Source organism: Syngnathus typhle, linkage group LG8 (assembly GCF_033458585.1).
Source record: "Syngnathus typhle isolate RoL2023-S1 ecotype Sweden linkage group LG8, RoL_Styp_1.0, whole genome shotgun sequence".
In the NCBI taxonomy this organism is placed as follows: domain Eukaryota; kingdom Metazoa; phylum Chordata; class Actinopteri; order Syngnathiformes; family Syngnathidae; genus Syngnathus; species Syngnathus typhle.
Genome location: NC_083745.1, coordinates 10,969,893 through 10,989,557, shown reverse-complemented (window position 1 = coordinate 10,989,557; position 19,665 = coordinate 10,969,893). Strand labels below are relative to the sequence as shown.

General features: G+C 44.2%; 2 protein-coding genes across 3 annotated transcripts in view; one reads left to right on the top strand and one right to left on the bottom strand.

Annotated features, from left to right (window-relative positions):
• Positions 1-314: 314 nt before the first annotated feature.
• Positions 315-3,427, bottom strand: LOC133157910 (ubiquitin-conjugating enzyme E2 D4-like). Its single transcript, XM_061284568.1, has 7 exons — positions 3,249-3,427; positions 2,774-2,837; positions 2,180-2,211; positions 1,930-2,007; positions 1,118-1,223; positions 751-844; positions 315-663 (listed from the first exon to the last, which is right to left on the bottom strand). Exons 1-7 carry the CDS (start codon positions 3,270-3,272, stop codon positions 618-620), a joined length of 444 nt encoding a protein of 147 aa, XP_061140552.1. The 5' UTR covers positions 3,273-3,427; the 3' UTR covers positions 315-617.
• Positions 3,428-8,335: 4,908 nt separating this feature from the next.
• The window catches only part of rgs7a (regulator of G protein signaling 7a), a 28,558-nt gene continuing 17,228 nt past the window's right edge, over positions 8,336-19,665 (top strand). For both annotated transcript variants that reach the window (XM_061284564.1, XM_061284562.1), the window contains exon 1: positions 8,336-8,428. In XM_061284564.1, coding sequence (XP_061140548.1) covers positions 8,351-8,428 — 78 coding nt within the window. In that variant the 5' untranslated portion in view covers positions 8,336-8,350. The remainder of the gene's footprint in view (positions 8,429-19,665) is intronic.

The window sequence follows — 19,665 nt, the reverse complement described above, 5'->3', positions numbered from 1 at the left end:
GAAGGGGGGAAAGGGGAAGCAATACAGCAAAGTTCAAGCAAAACAAAACATGCTGGCAGGGAGGGAAACGCACCCACCGCTCTCGCTCACGTGTTTGGCGGTACTATTTGCAGCCGTTTTGTCATGGTGACGATTCACTCGAAATTTAAATTGTCTTCATGTTGCTCTGTAGACTAAGCTTGCAAAGGCCCGGAGGTGCATGCAGAAAAAGTGACGGCCGCCCCCTAGTGGTCACAAAAGGTATAACCTGCATGCGGGAGTGATGTGGCTTGTGCAGGTTTATGTGACCGCAACAGAATCAAAACCAACTCAAGTTGCGTTAAATGAAAAGTAATACGAGCATAGTTTTATTCAATATAAATCTCTTAAAGGTAAAATAAAATGAGGTATTATTTTCATTGCTAATATCTGAATTATGAAAATCAAAATTGCAATTGAAGTGAAGCAGAACAAACTGAACAGTTGAGACAGTTGGGCCATTTCAACTGGAGTCCTCAAAATGTTTCCGGCATAAACTAGAACCAGTGTGGTGAAAAACGACTGGGTTTTCTTTTTTTCTTTCTTTTTTTAACCTTGAAGGTTCCAGGGGAATGTTGATGCTGAAACTTGCCTTGCCGTTACATCGCAAACTTCCGAGTCCATTCTTTGGCCAAGTCGTTGTACCTTGACAGAAGGGATGGAAACAATGCAAATTGTTAAAGGCAGACATTGGAGTGACTTCAACAATAATCAAGCAGCATCCACACTTACTTTTGTCTGTCGGATTTGTAAGTGTGCGCGATGTCAGGGACTAAGGGGTCATCGGGATTGGGATCGCACAGCAAAGAGCAGATGGATAATAAGACTGGAAGAGAGCACAAGGAGGATCTGTGTCAAAATAAACATTAAGGTGGCCAACGTGCAAGATGATTTCTACAAACCTAAGATGCACTTTTGAACTAGAGGCATTAGAATATTAACACTAAATACACATAATTATTTTATTGTTTCAAAGTTGGATTTATGAATTCCTCTTTTGAGTTGCCATGTTTTAGATTTATACCCAAAAGAATCTGCTCAAATGAAATTCACCAATTCTCAGTTAACGTCATGAACTGAATTAATGATGTCAACATACCTTTTGATACAGTGAGGGCAGGCGACCACTGCGACCTGAGAATGTCCAGGCAAATGCTGCCGTTACTGTTTATATTTGGATGATAGATTTTTGTCATGAAAGCCAACTGTGGGAGAAAATCAAGACAGACACCAGGAAATGATTACATGTTTGACAGACAACCGCATAAAAAGCGGACACACGTTAAACTGACTTTTTAAGTGTTTATATACAAAAGGTTGGGCAACAGCTAGTTTGGTGGTGATGATGAAGTGCTGCCTCGGCGAGGGAAAACACAATCTACGTTGTCTTGTTGAGGCCTCACAGTTAACGGTATGTGGGGCGGGCTCACTTGCATGTTACGCCTTCTCAAATACTAATCACCAGTCATTAGCAGGACAAAAATAGGAGGGTGTGTAAAGTAGGCAATTGTTTTGTTTTTAATGCCTGGTCATGTGACACACTTGTTACTAAGACCTGGGAATTATTTTAAATGGTGATTAAATGCAATGGCACCTCACAACATAAATTTTCCAATTGTGAAAGCAAGCGTTTTTGATTTCAGGAAAAATACCTTTCAAATTCACTCAATACTTGGAGGTCACACAAACTCCAAATGATGCCTGCAAGTGTAAATTTAATCAAGGCTTTATCATGGTGACAGTTTGACCCCAGCACAGAGGAAGCCACTTCCCATTATTTCCCATGGGAAAAATTGCTTTGAAACCCGGGAAGTGATTGTGTTAGATAGACATTTGAGGTTCGTCTCTACCCGCATTCGATTGCTAACGTAATAAAGACGTGTTGCAAACTCTGCGAGATGAAAAACCTACCTTGGGAGGTTTAAAGGGATAGTCTGTGGGGAAATGCACTGAAAGGAAGAAAACCCCTCCATTGTACGGGCTGTCGTTCTGAGATGGAAAGGAAAACAAACATTTTCATTAACATTTGCTGTTGAATGAAAATCAAAGACAAAAATGGGGTGTTACCCAGTCAACATAAAGCCCTATTGTCTACACATCCAGAAGCAGCTTGTTAAAAAGAAATGCAGGAAACACACACAGAAATCTAGAAAAAACTCACCGGTCCCATGATGCTGGCTTGCCAATGGAACACTGGGGAAGACGAAAGGTTATTAAGTGACGAGAGCGTTGTAAGTCAAGTTCCTTTCCAGAGTGTGTGAGTAAGGCTAACAGAACCTCTGTTACTGTGCAAAAAAAAATCTAATATACAGTGGAAGGGCCGCAATGCTTCTCACGCTGGCACTGAATTGTCCAAAACAGTTGACAGACACTCAAGTGATCACCATTTAGAGTATATTTGGATTGGAACTATTCAAATGGGAAATTAAGAGTTATTTTTGAGCTAGAGAGCTACAGTGTTATCATGCAAGGCCAGTAATCCTGGATACTATGTAAATAGGATCAGGGGTATTACATCAGATTGGACGATAAGTAACATCCAGGAGCTTTTCAGTAATGCCTTGACATTGTCACATTTGGGTCCATCATTCAATGACACATCCACTATTTGAGAACCAGCGTTGTTGAGTTTGTGTTTTTGGTAAAGGGGGGCACTCATTAGCTTTAAAATGGGCATTCCCAAATTACAACACACACGTCTGTCAAGGAGCAAAAATGAAAATGAAACTTTGACGGAAAAAAACAGTCTACTCACGGTCCTCTCCGACGGGTCCCGCCGAGCATGAGGCAGGAGGGTCCCGCTTCAAGTCACACAATTCCTATATATCGGGGGGAAAAAAAAGAAGTAAATAAGGTAACTGATTTTTAGGGGATTTTTTTTCTACCACTATGTGGAACCTCTCGTTAACCTCAAAATACCCGGTGTATGGATTTGTAGATAAAACATTAAGAAAAAGTCCAAATTGAAAGTGAACACGCCTTAAGTCTTTTTACTAGGCCAACTTGTAGTTAGCTCCCAACTTAGCTTCTTCGCGTTGAAATCCTACGACTGTAACGTCATCCCCATTCACACTGACTTCAGTTATTGTTTTAATAAATAAAAGTGGAATCCACCCACTCGAATGTTTATATATTTAACTAGCAAACAAGGCGTAACACCGGCTCGGTCGACGTTTCCTGGCGATCGTTTTACGATACACGAAACAAAGAAGCGATAGGGACAAACTCACCTTCTTTATTCTTTTCAAAGCCATTGCAAGTCTTAAGTGTGTCTGAGGAAGATTGTGATGTCAAAACAACAAGTGTCAACGAGCAAATAAGCTTACTTTACGATGACGAGGTGTTAAATGTTTGCGACTAAACTGGTTATCTTTTGTTTCCGCGTTTTTGTTTGAGCTCAGTGCATTGTGGGAAATGTAGTTGGATAGGCAACCCTCTCTTAAAGGGACCGCGCTTTACAAACCACTTCGACATGACGTCACAGTTAAGTAAGTCGCAACAAAACTAGGGGTGTAAATCGCGGGTTATCCGCGATACGATATCATATCGATACAAAGAAATACGATACGATATTTGCCGATATCTTAAACCCTGCTGTGATTCATTCACGATGCATCACGATATAATGCTCTACGATCGATACATATATATATATTTTTTTAAAATAAAAAATATAGAACAATATCCTGATTTATAACAATTCATACGCAAAATCAACAAGGTACTGCAAACTCTTTATTTAGGAAATTACAAGAGTATTGTAGTATACAAAGTGCTTATTTTAACACTGAACTTTGATGTCGTGTTTTTTCTTTAAATGTGCGGCAGGATTTGTGCTCCCTGAATATTTGATCACCGCATGGCAGGATTTACAAACTGCACGTGTCTTGTCCGTTGAGTCATCTTTTCTTTGGAATCCAAAGTGCTTCCAAAGAATGACTTGAAGCCTAAAGGGGAGCCAATTTCCTCGTCTTTTTGGACACTAGCCATAGTACCAGCCCAGGAGCCGCGTACTAGTTGTCGACTCCCCTTTCACGTGCCTGCTCTGCTCACAACACAACACGCCGCCGCGCCACTGCTCCCGGAAAGAGGAAGCAAGCAACAATGAACTGGATTTCCAAATAAAGTCGCGTCTAATGTCCGAGGTCAAACACGGCGATATAAATCGATGTTTACGTTTAGCATCGATGCCAATAAATCGTAGAGCATTATATCGATTAATCGATGTGTATCGATGAATCGTTACACCCCTAAACAAAACCATTCCTACAAAAACATTTCCTCCTTAAAGTTATAAATTAAATGTAATGGACTAATTGTAGCTTATTAGCCACCTCAAGTAAGCGGAAGCTAGTTGCAAAAGACGCCTGTTGTTTACAAATATAAAAAGGGTGCAATCAAACGATGAGAACAATACAAAAAATTTCATTGCAAATATGTCAAAATGAACAATCTCTAGCTGTCTATTGGTGTCAAGCATTGTGCTTCTATTTGTTGTTCATCAACTTGAGAGTGTGTCAAGTCAATTAGGTCCCCACTGAAGCTTCTGATACCAAAATCACAATCTACCACTTGTGGCCCATTTCGACAAACAATGTAAACTGCTTGTTGGTGTGCCTATAATAAAGCTCACAGAGGAAGTCAGGTGAGCTAAATATTCAGGTCCACCTGGCCCAAAGCACAAGTCCATAGAGAGCAAAAGGGGACCAGAGGACAAGAGCTGAACACGTACTCGCGGGGGAGAGGGGTCGCATCTGCAATCTTTCATGCTTCAACTGGCCTGCTTCGCGGAAACTTTCTGTTTGTTTCCACCACACTGATTCACTGGACTCAAAACAACACATTACAGATTCACATTCAGAACATCACATTACAGATTGACATTTTGTCAGAGTAATCAGCCTTAGTTAATCGACTCCTTTGCAAAATATTGGAGCTATCTTTCTTAGGAGGATTCCAATTCTGATAAAGAATATGAATGAGGAATTATTCAATAACCCTCATAAAGTGGTTGTCACCACAGTTAATTTGGAAAGCAATTTGGATGAGTTTTCCCGATAAGAACCTCCAAAAACAATAAAGTAACTAAAACAACTATGTGCCATATTTTGCAAGTAAAGTTCAAAACCATGAGAGAGTCCGCTTGTGCACATTTAAACCAAAGTCAATCAATAATCTATGTTATTGGTCAGAGCAAGGCAGTTGCATTGACTCTTGTTGCCAGGACAGCAGAAGGAATCTGATATTCAATTATTCAAATTGAAGCTTTTTGAGCAAAATGTATGGTCACAGGCCACAGCACAAATGGCTGCATTTCCACAACTGAAGGAAATCTAAAACCAGAGTTCTATCAACAATTTTGCGTTATTTTTATTTGGATACGCCTTCAAGCGACCGGTATTACAATTTGTATTTATAAATGCAAACACACGCAGAGCAGCAACACAAACAAACAGCCGCTAAGTTGTCAATACTGAGTGGCTGCTCAACTCGTTTCATGCTTTAGCTTTGTCCTGGTCGTCATGGTAATGAAAACATGACATTTACATTAGCTTTCATAATTATTGCGGCGCCCACTTTCAATCAATGTGATATAGGTCAACTTGAACACACGCAGGGCAGCAACACAAACAAATAGTTGGTAGTACTTTGCTTGATGCCACCAGATCGCCGTAGTAACGAAAACATTACTCTTCATGAGACACCAAAACAGAATGATTTCTTAGAGTCTGTAGTAAAAATAATAATATCCAGTATACTGACAAGACACAATATAACAACGGAACTGGCAGCGGTGGATTTAATTCTACCCACCTTGCACAGGTCAATGGATGGGTGGTTTCATTTCCCCAAGAGGCAATGCGTTGTATTAGACAGCAATTTACTGGTAGATTTGAGTCTAGGAAGGAGAAAAATAATTTAGTTACAAATGTAGACATACATTAGCATATAGAAAAAAGTCATTATTAAACATCCATCCATTTTCTGTACCGCTTAGTCCCCACGGGGGTCGCGTGCGTGCTGGAGCCTATCCCAGCCGTCATCGGGCAGTAGGCGGGGGACACCCTGAACCGGTTGCCAGCCAATCGCAGGGCACACAGAGACAAACAACCATGCGCACTCGCACTCAGGGACAATTTGGAGTGCTCAATCGGCCTACCAAGCATGTTTTTGGGATGTGGGAGGAAACCGGAGTGCCCGGAGAAAACCCACGCGGGCCCGGGGAGAACATGCAAACTCTACACAGGGAGGGCCGGAGGTGGAATCGAACCCTCCTAACTGTGAGGCGGACATGCGCGTCACCGAGCCGCCTCATTACTATGCAATTATGGGTAAATATTGTTTATAATAAATGTTTGTACCACTGAAAGAAATGTGCTAATTTCATACAGCCCACCTGACGTCCCAGTAATAGCAAATCACGTATTAATCATTTTAAGCTCGAATCTCCTATTGTTGATGTGCATGCATTTTGTCGTAAATCTTAACACGGTAACTGTGAAACTTTTGCAAAAAGTCTGCTACTGATCTCGAATGTACCCTCACACTGACACCAGTGCCTGCCTTTGTGCCGGTTCTCCCCAGTCAAAAAACTAGTGTCGCCTTTCTCAGTGGTTTTTCGCCTCTCTACACCTTCACTGTAACAGCTCTTTATGATGAGTGTGCCACCAGCAATCACTTTCTGTGAACGTGATGTAGGTCAATTCTATTTAGGAACTAATCGTTCCTCAAAACAGGCTGCAACTTATTCCGCGCACGTGATTGGTCACGGATCGATGCGCGTCCACGGCGCCGCGAGGGTGCGCGCCCGCTCGCTTCACAGCATAGCGGGGAGAAAGGAGCGCGGCGAGAGTCGGCTAGAGAGAGCGCGAGCGAACGAGACGGGGAGCGAGTCGTCCGCCGAATGTCTGCCTCCTGGAGCCGCCGATGAGTCCGCCTCGCCTTTCTCAGCAAACCGCTTGACAACGCTCAAGGCCAGCCCGGGTCCACGGCGTCCGCGCACGTCCCGATCCACGGGTCCCACCAGCCTCGGGGTTGGGGTGGGGGGGCTGCGCGTTTTTTCAGGTAAGCCCACCACCTCCTGCTCGCACTCACAAGACACACGACCGCCTTCGCCTGCTTTTTGCTGGCGTGTTGCGTTGTCTTGCGTGTTTACGCGCGGATGAGGGGCGTTGTTGGTCGCTGTCCAAGGTGCTGCCGAAGACACACAAGGCGGCCTCGTGCACGAGCAGCTCGCATGCTTCGTGCTTTCTTTCCTTTTTTTTTTGTTGCATGAAGGCATGCGACAATTTCACGTTGCGTGCGTGCGTGCGGCGGATAAATAACAGCAATGACGACGGAGCGGAAACATGCACGCTCCAATATTTGCCTGTGCAGCCCCGAGTGGCTGCTGTGTCTAAGCTGCATTGTGGAGGACCTCCTCCAGGGACGGTGTGCTGTTTCCACTGCATCTGCTTAGTCGCTTGCTCTAATCTATGGCCAAAGCATTTTTAGGGCTCCTCTCCAACACTAGTGGAAAACATCAAACGACTATACAGTGGTCGGTCACAGTGATGCATTCGTGTGACTTCCGCGCAGGCCGCGTGGGTTCAGTTCACACAGCGACGGTGCGTATGTGAGCGCCAAAGCTTGTCTCTGGATGTGCCCTGTGATTGACTAGCGACCGATCCAGTGTGTAGGTGGCCTTTCGCCCGATGTCACCTACAGCTTCTCGTGACCCTGAACAGAAGTAATGTGGAAAATGGCCCACTTGTATATTCTGTTTCCATGTTCCTTCACGATTTTTGCTGTTCTGAGTCAACAATATTCCAGCAAAGGCCCGTCCGAATAAAAAATGGTGTCGAGGAAGTAAGATTATGATTATGTAGGCAGTGGTCATTCGCAAGGTTTGAATTAAGAAACTTGGGTGCTGATCCGCTTTGCTAGAATGTATACAAAGCTGCACAAGGAGTGAATGCTGAAGGCATCTTCAGGCAGATGGACCCTAAGGGCAGACTTCTTGCCTGACACTACATTTCCTGCCTGAACTTTTACCTCCCCCTGCAAGAATTCAGATTTGGCTGACCTGATATTTTTTTTGAAAAAACAAAAACAAGAAAAAAACCACCCATCTTTGTCAAGACTTTGCGGGATGCAAACAGGTGCACGAACGTTTGCTGCTCCTATAAATGTCAACTATGTTTAAACACGATCGGGGCATAATCCTCTGTTCGGTCAGGTAAGGGGCAGACGGCTTTTTGGCTTTGTCGTCCCTCCAGCCGATTCCAATATCAGTTCTGTCCATCGCAGGAGCACCTGACCTTTACCGTGGAAGAGCGACTTCTACCGGACCATGGCGCAGACCAATAGCTGCGGACAGGGGACCAACGGGGTCACGGACGAGTCCCCCAACATGATTGTTTACAGAAAGGTACCTTCAGTTATCCGGTTTGTGTTTTTTGGGTCTACGCTGGGAAATTAATCGGGATTTAATTGTGATTTTGATTGTGGTGTTAGGATCAAAGACATGTGCTCAATGTGCCAAATTACCGTACACACATTGTTAATTTAAATACAAGACAAACAGGTCTATTTGGGGATTTTTTTAAAATTTAATTATTTTAAGTGCACTTTATAATCCGAAAAAAATGGTACCACAAATGATATCCTATATATTTATCGTATCTTTGCTTATCAAGCCGTGCTAGCGACGTATACTGACAGGCAGAACAATTCATTGCTCTTCCACTAGAGGGCAGTGTGTACATCCGTTTTCTCTAACGGAATTATAGCTTTGTGACCCAGATTTCACACTGAGTAAGGAACTGAGATGAGATCATCATCATTTCAGGAAAGATGGTGGTTGTTTACTAACCCTGACTGAAATATGCACCTCGTTTTGCTAAAGGGTGGGAAAATCTGTAATAGACGATATAAATTTGGGCAGCACCCTGCATATATTGTATCATGCATCTTCACCTTATCGCTTGTGATGCATTATTGATACAGCAGCATCCAATATTGATGACCCTACACTCCCCCACCCCATTTTGTGTGTTTGTAACCACAACTGGCGATTTCCAACATAGCCAGTGCTCATTTCTGGCTTCTATTGCAACATCAGCTGACTGTACGTCGAGGTTTTGTAGAGCACGCGTGTGCGCAGGTTTTCCTCGCAGGTGCGCCGACTGTTTGTACAGAAGCTGACATAGTTAACAATATTGGGAGAAGGCACTTTAGTCTGCCTTGACGGAGGACAAACGACACCGGCGGGATGTGAGCGTTATCGGAGAATGGCAAAAAAGGGTAGGGAGGGGCGGTGCAGTGTCGAGACAATTTAATCCGGCGCGGTTTCGCACATTAGATAAATTAACTCATGATGCAACGTTCGCATGTTCGACCTTGCTACGTGGGGGGGTGCGTTTGATCGCCTTGGCCGAGTTCTTGTTTTGTTGGTGAACACGAAAGCAAAAGGCAATAACGTTAAGTGAAAGGCTCACTTTGAAATGAAGCATGCGTATCACGTTGGCAGCGAAATATCTGGAACCGCAAGATAATATGTTTCAAACTTGAGGCGGACTTGTAATTTTAATACCTATAATGTGACAAAAAGATGTACGAGAGCGCGCTCCGCCGCCGCTGATTTGATGGCAATCTTTTTATCCATTTTGGGAAATTGCTTCCCTGCCAACAAGAGAGGCTCCTGCTCCCCAGTGGCCTCGACTTTATTAGTCCCAAAAAGATAACAAAAAAAGGGTTGAGCCGTTTGAGTCTGGCACTTGCTGACGTGTCAAAATCTGAAGGCAAATTCACTTAGGCCGCACGTGAGGCTTCCGTTATGAAGTGTGAGCTGCCGTATTACACACTTTGACATGTATCGCTCACTGGCCTATCACCTTTTTCTTTATTTTAAAATGCGTGATTTTAATCATTCTCTAATTTTAAGTCAAACCTTTCCTCATGACAATCTCACATTGCTACATCAAGAAACGCCGACTTTAATTTATTGCCGTTAGTTAGCGCTAATCTCGGCATCTGCCAGAACTCACGGCAGCTCTGCTTACCTTTTGGCTCCAGTGTTTGGGATGCCATAGCCAAGCCGTGGTTTTAAATGGCCAGATCCTCGCCAGCCTGGCTGGCCAAGTCATGGCTGAATAAACTCGTGTGTAGGTGGCTAGTATCCCGAATGGCTTGCTCACTGGCACCTTTTCAGAAAGGGACGGATAACAAAAGATTTACTTGGCTGTTTGATGACACGGAAGATGGCGGGGCAGACACCCCAGAGACCCGACTATTTTTATGTACTTGTACAAGCAATGAAAAAGGACATTTTTCAGAAGAGGCCCACATAAAATGATCTGTGCTTGCCCTGTTAGCAGGCAGCCATCTAAACATGGTTATTTTGTATTCATAATTTGAAGACAGTTAAATACCGGATTTGTTTCGACATCTTAAAATCATGCGATGACATCTCAGCTGAAACAAAGCATCCTTTGTCCACTTTGAATTTTTCTTCAAAACGCGTCGTGGCTTTTCATTCGGACTGGACCTGTGTGAAGGCGTGCACTTGCTGACCCACATACGGGGCGGCATAAGAGCGAGAAGGCCGTCACGGCAGCCGGGATGAAAACGCCGCCTCTTGAGTGGTTTGGGGTCAAACTTCAATGGGAAGGCTGCGGTTCGGGCTCGGGCGCACGCCAGATGCCAGTCGAGGCGGCGGCCCGCTATGACTGGACCACTTTATATAGAAATAAAAAAAAAATAGAGATGCTTTTATCGGCCTCTGCCTTCTTGTGCATGAATGTCATAAACTCGGCGTGTAAATGTTGATATGAGCTCGCTCTCATCTCCTCAATAGTTACCGTTGGGAGTTACATAACAAGAGCACGGGGAGTTCTCCGGTTAAGGACGGCGGATGCTAGTTAAAAAGCGCTTCCACCAGGACCGCAGCTGTATCCTTCCTTTCTCTCTCTCCTCTTTCTCACTCGGGCTCGCTCTCGTCCGCTGCTCCATTCCCGCCGTTTAGCCTCTAATGAAAAAGGACGGATGAGTCGAGGTGTTGACCCGCTTTGCTTGCAGATGAGTGCCATAGCGATTTCTCTTTCCTTCAAGGACGCCTCGGCCAGAAATAGCACAGACACTTGTTACTACAACAATGGTCACATGGGATTTTCTTAATTGTCAATTGTACACTATTACAGGACCTGTTGATCATAAATCAGCTTAATGCAAAAAGTAGTAAAATGGCGCATGTCCGAATGACCGTGACTATGTGACAAATGTCAAGACTTTAAAAGAAAAAAAAATAGAAATAAGGATAGATAAAGTAAGCACACGTGTGTGCCTGCTCACGTGTGCTTGGCAGGAATAATACCCCGGTGCATACATGGACATGACGGCGTGTAGCGTTATGTGGGACGAACGTGAGAGAGGGAGCTGAATTTTTCTTGCGACCCGCCGACAAGACGAATTCTCAACCACTCAGAACATGGACGCTCATCAGCCGGCACCTTTTTAATACAGCATTACTCACCAATGTTTTACCAAAGGCTGAAAAAATACATAAGCCGCACCCCTTTTTGATGTTAGAAACCTGTCAGGTCTTTTCAAATTAGGCCAATTAATGACGTGAACCAATGACGTTCTTGCTTCTTTTATTCCACAAGATCACATCGCTCAGCATTTAAAGGTTCATTTTCTTCTTCAATTCTCCCGTTTTCATTTCAGCTCGTCATCAGCATGTCAGGATTGTCAGAACGGCAATCCCGCGTGGCACTAAAACAGAACATTAGCCTGTCGAGCGTCTGGTCGCCCCATATTTACATTTCAGCTGCCGACGGGCATCTAGTAATTGTTCTCCAGTTTGCCGCTTTGGCTTTTGTCTCCGCGCGGATCCATCAATCCTCAACGGCACCGATGCGCTTTTTGTTTCGAGCGCCGCTATTTCACGCCGTCATTATTCTCTTCAGTTGATGAAGGAGAGCGTACTGTTTTGCATTCTGCCGCTCATGTGCGTGTCAATACGGATCACTTTGGACGTAAGCGCTCCCCCGGCGGCACGCTGCCTTTGCGGCAAATGAGGGTGTACTGGCGTTGCCATTTCGATTGTTCTCTTTGCGCCACCTCGAAGCACTTAAGCAGACGCAGTCGCATGTATGCCACAAAACCTTACATTTAACATAATCACTGTCGATTTTTACCACAGTAGCGCCGCCGTGATTCATACACGCCTTCCGTTGTAAAAGTTAGCAGCGTCAATATTTAACGTTATCGGCCTTGTTCGTGTCACATGACTGTTTCTTTTTTTATGGCGCACCTTCCGCCTCTGACGACCGTACGTGCATTTTTGGGGTGTTTTAATTAAATTGATGACTTCCAATGGTTATTTCCACTTTAAAAAACGAATATAGCAAAATTTATGTGGGCATTGGAATCGATGAAAACGATTCGATATTGTTGACAGTGATGTCAAAACGGGATACGATTATTGAGGCAGAAGAACTAATTAATTTTTGAATTAATATGTATCATTTTACACGTAGAGCGTGTGAGTGCTGACTCCCGACCAATCCAAAATCTCAGGTTGCATACTGAAATGAAAAATTTTAAATGGCAGAGAACATTGGAGGAGCCCCACAAGAGTGATACAACGAAGAACGCCTTGCCGTTAAATCCCGTGCAATCTAATCAGCGCCGCTCGCCTTAAGTGATTGTCTGATGGGAGCGCCTCTTCCTGCCGGTGTCCGTTTGATGACATTATTTATCAGACACCGCCTTGCCAGATGCTCGTATCACCGAAAAGTCAGCCTGTATTACCCATGGGCTGAATCATGTGATATGTCTTCCTGGAGAAGACGTATTGCTAACACACGTACGACTAAAGTTCCTTTAGGAGTGCGACTCTGCTTTGGAGAAGGTGTTGATGCTAAGCAGTGAGAGCTGCAGCATCATCCCTGCCCCTCCCTTGGTGAGCCGCACTAATGAAGCGAGAAATAAACGGAATTAACAAGCAAGGCGAAGGTATTGGTGCCTGCTATTGATCTGCCTATTGCCTCACCGGCGTGAGATCATTTTGGAAAACTTTGCCTCATCCCTGCAAACTGCAAAATGCCGCCTTCAACCTATAATCAGAAGATTTGGAAACAGAGCAAAAAACTGAAGGGCGGGTGAGGAGGGCTGATCTATAATTACAAGATCAGAGAGAAATCTTTGTACATCTGCCCTGCGTGTTGCAAAACGCGCGTGGCTACGACGTCAACTGCAAACTATCGAACGCCGCCGGCGCCAGCTTGGACGATTGGCTCATGACTTGGTAATCCATCATGTCCACATTTACCGTGGTCAATAACTAAATACCAATTAGAAGGGCTGGCACAGCACGCGCCTGCTACAGTCAATAGTGGCGGCAACGCCAGATAATCCGCAGGGCCGTGTCGACGTTGTTTACGGCATTTAACTGCGATGTCTCCGAGGAATATAATGAAGAAGTGGCGAGACAATACATTCAAATCGCGCACCGTGTTAAGCTTTAATCAAAGGCAGCTAATTAACATCTTAACATTCAGCATCCATGTTGGTGTCGAATAAATCTAACCATGATAAAGATGGAGGAAATAATGAATAATAAATGAAATGCTTGGGTAGTGGACACCTACATACAACTGAAATGATCAAAAAGTATTTTCCCATCAAAATATTTAAAAACTTTTCGAAAAATGAAAGTGAAGTACTTAACGTTAGCATTACGTCAACGCTGAAAGGTAAGCAGAACTGCATTACGAATGTCTCGCAATTGTTGCAAACGCTATCATGATCAATGTAGGTACCAAGAAAAAAAAAAAATTGGCTCACTACCTGCGTCATTGGACACTCAAAGGTGCACCAGACGTGATTAAAGGAGGCATCGAGTCTCTGGAAGAGAGTACTATTGATTGGCTCATCTTCCAATCTGCAACAAAGCAAAAAAAAACAACAATGACTGCTACCCATCATGTTTTTCTTTCTGGGCCACACCGCTAAAGCTTCTGTAATGTTGCAATTAGCCGCGATTAAATCCAAAGTTTTGCTCCTTATCGTCAGGTATCCGAATCAAGCAATAAATCCCATTAGCACACCTAAATGATCGCGATGAAGCGGCTTTTCTTTGCAAAAATATATAATCGCAGTTGGAGCCGCTAGCGAAGATAGCGGCGCTCCGTCTGCTCCTAAGCGCCCCCCCCCCCCCTCCATCCCCCATCGGTGTACGTCGGGCACAGCTGGAGCCTTTAGTCTTGTCTGTTTGGATTATAGATGGGTGGAAGGCAGCCTGGACGTTAAGATAGCAGCTGACTGTGACCTCCTTGCCTTTGTCTGGACGTTTCATTCCAGCTCAACATTTAGGAAAAAGTCTTGTCGGGAGTCGTGAGATGACTTGAATAAGGATGACTTTTTGCTGAAATCTATCTTGATTTGTGACACCAGTCGAAAATATCTGCAAAAGTAGCAAACCAGAATTGTTCCGCGTTCCTTCAATATCACAACTGCGCCTTTATGTACATTTCTCTGCCGCCTCACTTCATTGCCAAAGCTCAAATCTTATTTGCAGCCTTCTCAGTCAACAGCAATAAAAAAAATCTCGTTTTGTGCATCGCCTCGGCTTCTTTGCATTTCATTTTGCCAGCCGGAATCCGGGATGTTGTTTTCCTCCCTCTTCATGTGGGACTGTCCATCTCCTTCCACTGCTTTTATTTTGTAGCCCTTTGGCCTCACCACGACGGCGCTAATGTTTGGTTCGTCTCCAGCTCTTTGATGCTCCCCCTAACACCTGCACTGTAAAACCAACTTTGTCTCAACCTGCTTTGGTGCTGTGTCCTTCCCGACCCCCCTCGCCCCCAAACCAGTTCCATCCTCCCCTCTCGTCTCGCTTTGATTGGGAGCAGCGTGCCACTCCAGTCAGCTTTTATCCTCACAAAGAGATGGCGGCATTTTTTTTTGGGGGGGGGGGGGGCAATGTATTCAGACCCTTGCTGCAGCACAGTCATCCCTCCCTCCTCCTGTGTCCATGACTCAAAGGTTTATTAGGAACTCAAAGTATTGTTTTCCATTCTGCGACCAGAGTTGCGCACAGATCAAGAAAGCCTTGACAACTACAGTGGGGGACAAGCATGCCGACAAGACAGCCAGGTTTGAGCCTTGAAAGGACGACAGGACCAAGACTTAATCACCCAAAGCAATCCCTGACGTGGTACATTTGACACAATGCAATTCACGAGAAAATGACTACCCGGCGTCCCATTACAATTTCGGTTTTGCCGTTTGGCAAACACTCTGCGAGTGGATTTGCATAAAGCTGTGGCGCTTTCAAGTCATCAGAGGTGCACAAACACTCACAGCTTGCAGGTTAAAAGTAGCTGAGCAGCCAACTGAGGCTCACAGCTCGGCGCTGTTAGTTCAGCTTTGCCAGCGCGCCCAACCCCATCAGGAGTCTCTTGCTGCTTTCTCTTCTTCAAATGGCGGTACTGTGATAGTTTGCTTTAAATTCATTTGCATTTAATATTGGAATTTGTCAGCGACCTACACTTATTAAAAAGCACTGACAAAAAAATATGTGGCCCCCTCTATCGTTTAAGTTGCCCATCCGTGATTTGCGTAAGATCATGACTCACATGTTGAGTCATATTTGTTTCCATTTCCGTCTGAATACCGAGCTCAGTGTTTTACCTTTTTATTTTTTGAAGACCATTACCCTTTGCTGCTAATGTATGCATATATAGTTTTATAGACTAATTCAAAACGAGAATCCACCTCCATTATTTGTCATCTTTGGACATTGTGAACAGCGATTGCTATCTCCTAATTAACCTTCACGCCACTCCTGGATGGTAACATTGGCAGAATTATCGCATCTTCTATTCCCACTGTGCTGAAATCATTCTTATCGGAGTTGGCGCAAACAAAAGCCAAGGTCAAAAATATAATAATTGGGCTTTGTATAATTTCGCAAGGTATTCATTTCCCTTGTATGCAATGTAGTCTGCATCGGAGCCTGACACGTGTGCGTACATGTGTGTGTGTGTGGGTGCGTGTAAGTGTGTGTGTGCAAAATGCAAGACAGACAGGATATTTACCAGCTGATTCCACCTCGACAAGGCCGACCGCAAAAAAATTATTTGATTAAATTCTGGGATCATTTGTTTGAAATCTGATGGAATGACAGGCCAATCACAAATTGGTCCATATAAGACATGTTGCCTTATATGGTATTGCTTATTGTTTCACAGAAACAATTACAAATAAAAGTATTGCTTTAGCGCCATCTCGGTATCTGTGGTAATGTAATTAGAAGGCGGACGTATCAAATCGAAGCTCCATCTTGTATCTGGGGGATGAAGGGGACATTTGACCGCATCCATCACTTTTGTCAACCAGCAGCATTGTGGAAGTGACGGCTTGTGAGGTGTCCATCATCTTCATTGCTTCATAGTACAAACGTCAAAGTGGCGCCGCATCGCCCCTTCAGCGTTTGCGTGCGCCCGAGCAGCCACTTGTGCTGTCCTTGTCGGGTCCGTGAAAAGGCCGAATGTCAGGCTGCCAGCAATCCAGCTGCTTTTTGCTATTCAGGACACTCGCAGCCGTCCTGAGCGTCTGTCGCACGTGCCAAGGAGGAATGTGGTAAATGAGGGATGGAGAGGAGGGAGCGGTTGAGGAGTAAGGACCCCCGCCGCTTGCATCTAAAAATAGACTGCATCGTTGCTGCTTTTCTATTCCCGACACACCTCTGTTTCCATGCTCCCCCCCCCCCCTCGCCCCCCCCTCCCTTCTCGGCTTTGCTATCACTCGCTTCCTTGTCATGCTCCACTCTGCTTGGTCGGGGTAAATTTGCTCCCTGGTGCCCAATGAGGAGACTCCTCAAATGTACAGCCAGACACTTTGGACACTGCTAACAAGCTCACCTTGATGACGGATGAACTCAACTGTCCAAGGGAATGGAGTTCCATGATGTCAGTCTGCGCGATCATAAATCCAATAAAAATAATGAAAACTAATGTTAATGGCTCCCACGTGCAAGCAACAGTTTACCGTTTTTTTTCCCATGTATAATGCGCCCCCATGTATAATACGCACCCTAAAAATGGCATGCCGATGCTGGAAAAAAGCCTGTACCCATGTATAATACGCACCCAAATTTTGACTCCTACTTAAGTCCGTAAACGTAAAATTATTTCAGAAAAAAGATCATCTTTGGGAACAACCGGATGTTATTCTGCCGGTCAGTATCACTGCGCATGCGCTAGCAAACTCGATAGCGAAGAAATGTTTCGGATTTGTGTAGGGTACATTGTGACAGCAAACGAGCAGGTGATCGAGCAAGCGTCTGATACGAGAGCATTGTGTTCGTATGGAGCGTGTTTGAAGTGAACAGCAGAGAAGAAAGCGCATCTGTAATGGCGGCCTCCGTATCATATCCGGGTAAAAAAATAAAAATAATAATAATGTTTTTTTTTGTATGTATAATGCGCACCCCAGATTTTAGGACAATAAATTAGTTAAATTTTGCGCATTATACATGGAAAAAAACGGTATTTTACATTGACAAAAAGGTGAGCACAAATTGTCATTCAGGGAAAGCTGAAAGTCGTCGGAGTTTTACGACTCAATTCAAGTGGAAAAAGAAGTGTTAGTATCCAGTCATGTCTAGATACAAATTTAATTCTTTCACTAAACATCAATTTCATCCATTATTTTCACACCTTAGCGAGCCAACGACATGACAACACTTATTGAAGTGAACTTTTACGCTTTACCTCAAAGTCTTAAGCAGCATCAGTGCTTCCTTTATTCGCCAATTTATGTTAGCGTACTGTTTGAGTGATAAAATCATGGTGGGTGAGCATGCGGGAGATTGGCTTTCAGTGGATTATGTTCCAGCACATGGCCAACCTTGGCTTAGTCATCTCGCCCACTGCCCGCCCACCAAGATGATGAGTGTGTGTGTGTGCGCATGTAAATTAGAGCGAGGTCCTGCCCCAGGAACACGATTGCACCACCTGCCAGCACCATCAGATCATTTGTTTAAAAACATGAAAAGTTTAGAAAAGGGGATCGGGTGATGTGAAGCACCGGAGAACATTAACTCGTTCACTGCCATTGACAACTATTTAAACTGGGCTGGCAGTGAATGAGTTAAAAAAAATTGCAATATTTTAGTGGGGGAAAAAACTGTTTCAACCACTAATATCTGACAGTTGCCAATCAAAAGTGAGCATTGTTATCTTGAATTGTAGGCCTATCTTCCCGACTGGATCTCATTGGCATGTGGGGGGCAGCCTCCCTAATGAAGTGACACGCTGGGAGCACGGTGCGATGACGTGGGTGTTAGTCACACATTGCTACAGGACGTCAGAGGGGGTCACTTTTCGCCAGCTGTTGTCTGCGTGAGGACAGGCTGTGATTACAAAGGACGGCGGCCGCAGCGTGAGGAGAATCATCACGTCGTTCTTGCCAGAAAATAGAACGGGCTCAAAGCTACGGTGTGATGTGAAGCGGCCTGAATTTCAGCCTGATTGCCTGCACACGCAATCAAAGTCAGCAAAGGATTGATTATGTCTCTTAAAGATAATCTTGTCATGTGATGTGGTAAAACGTATTCCCCCCCTTCCTCATATGCTTGGAAAAGTCAAACCAAAAATGTTTCATAGATGTAATTTCTGATTTGAGGGAGGAGACTCACGCGATTGTGTGTGGAGATACTCTTAAGTGGCGTGTGCTCCATAAGTATCGTAAGAGCCCCAAGCACATCTGATTACATTTTTGCGGCCGTGTGGGGTCACTAAAATTTTAAAAGTCAATTAGGAGGTTAAAAATTGGTATGAGCAGACCCCACGTAAAAAGTCAGAGGAAAAAATGATGTGGTTTGGTTCTGCATATTCTCAGTTGAATTGTTATTATTATTATTATTATTAATTTTTTTATTTTAATTTTTTTATTATTTAATTGTTTTATTAATGCCTTCTAGACAGATTGAGACACGACAGTGGAGACGTTTTCTGCGAGATAATGCTACTCTTATCTTACTTTTCTACTCTTAAACCATTATTTCTAAAAGTCAGTCAATCTGTAACCAAACTAAAAACGGATCCCTCTTGGACCCTAATCTTGGGAAAATTTACTACAGTCAATCCAAAAATTAGGAATCATTGTCAAATGAGGATACATCCTCGTGTTTAAATCGCTCGTAGCAAAACCATCCCTGATTTAGGATTCAATGCATGTCTCTCCGGTGTGGGTTCGCTCCTCGGGGAGGGCAGTTAAGGACGTATTGCACATCCTCATCCTGCTGTTGCAGGCCAGAGGCGTTAGGTCTCTAGGCAATAGCGAGCAGGAGGATGCACAGTAGATGATAACTCAGGAATATTGGCTAAGACATAGTCAACACATTTCGGTCTGTCAGGTAGAGCGTGTGTGCTCTCGACGGCGTCGCGAACGACTATCCGAGCTGACCTTGGGCAAACTTTGAAGGCATCGGAGATGGAGGTTCCACTGTGCACATGAAAATGGACAATGATATTACAATCAAAGGTCCGTTTTGGATTTGACTGAGTCAGAATTCTATTAGGCGTGTATTCATCTGAGTGTAATCATCATCATTGTCCAGAGTAGACAGTTGCAGTGTATTTAAGTGCACACATG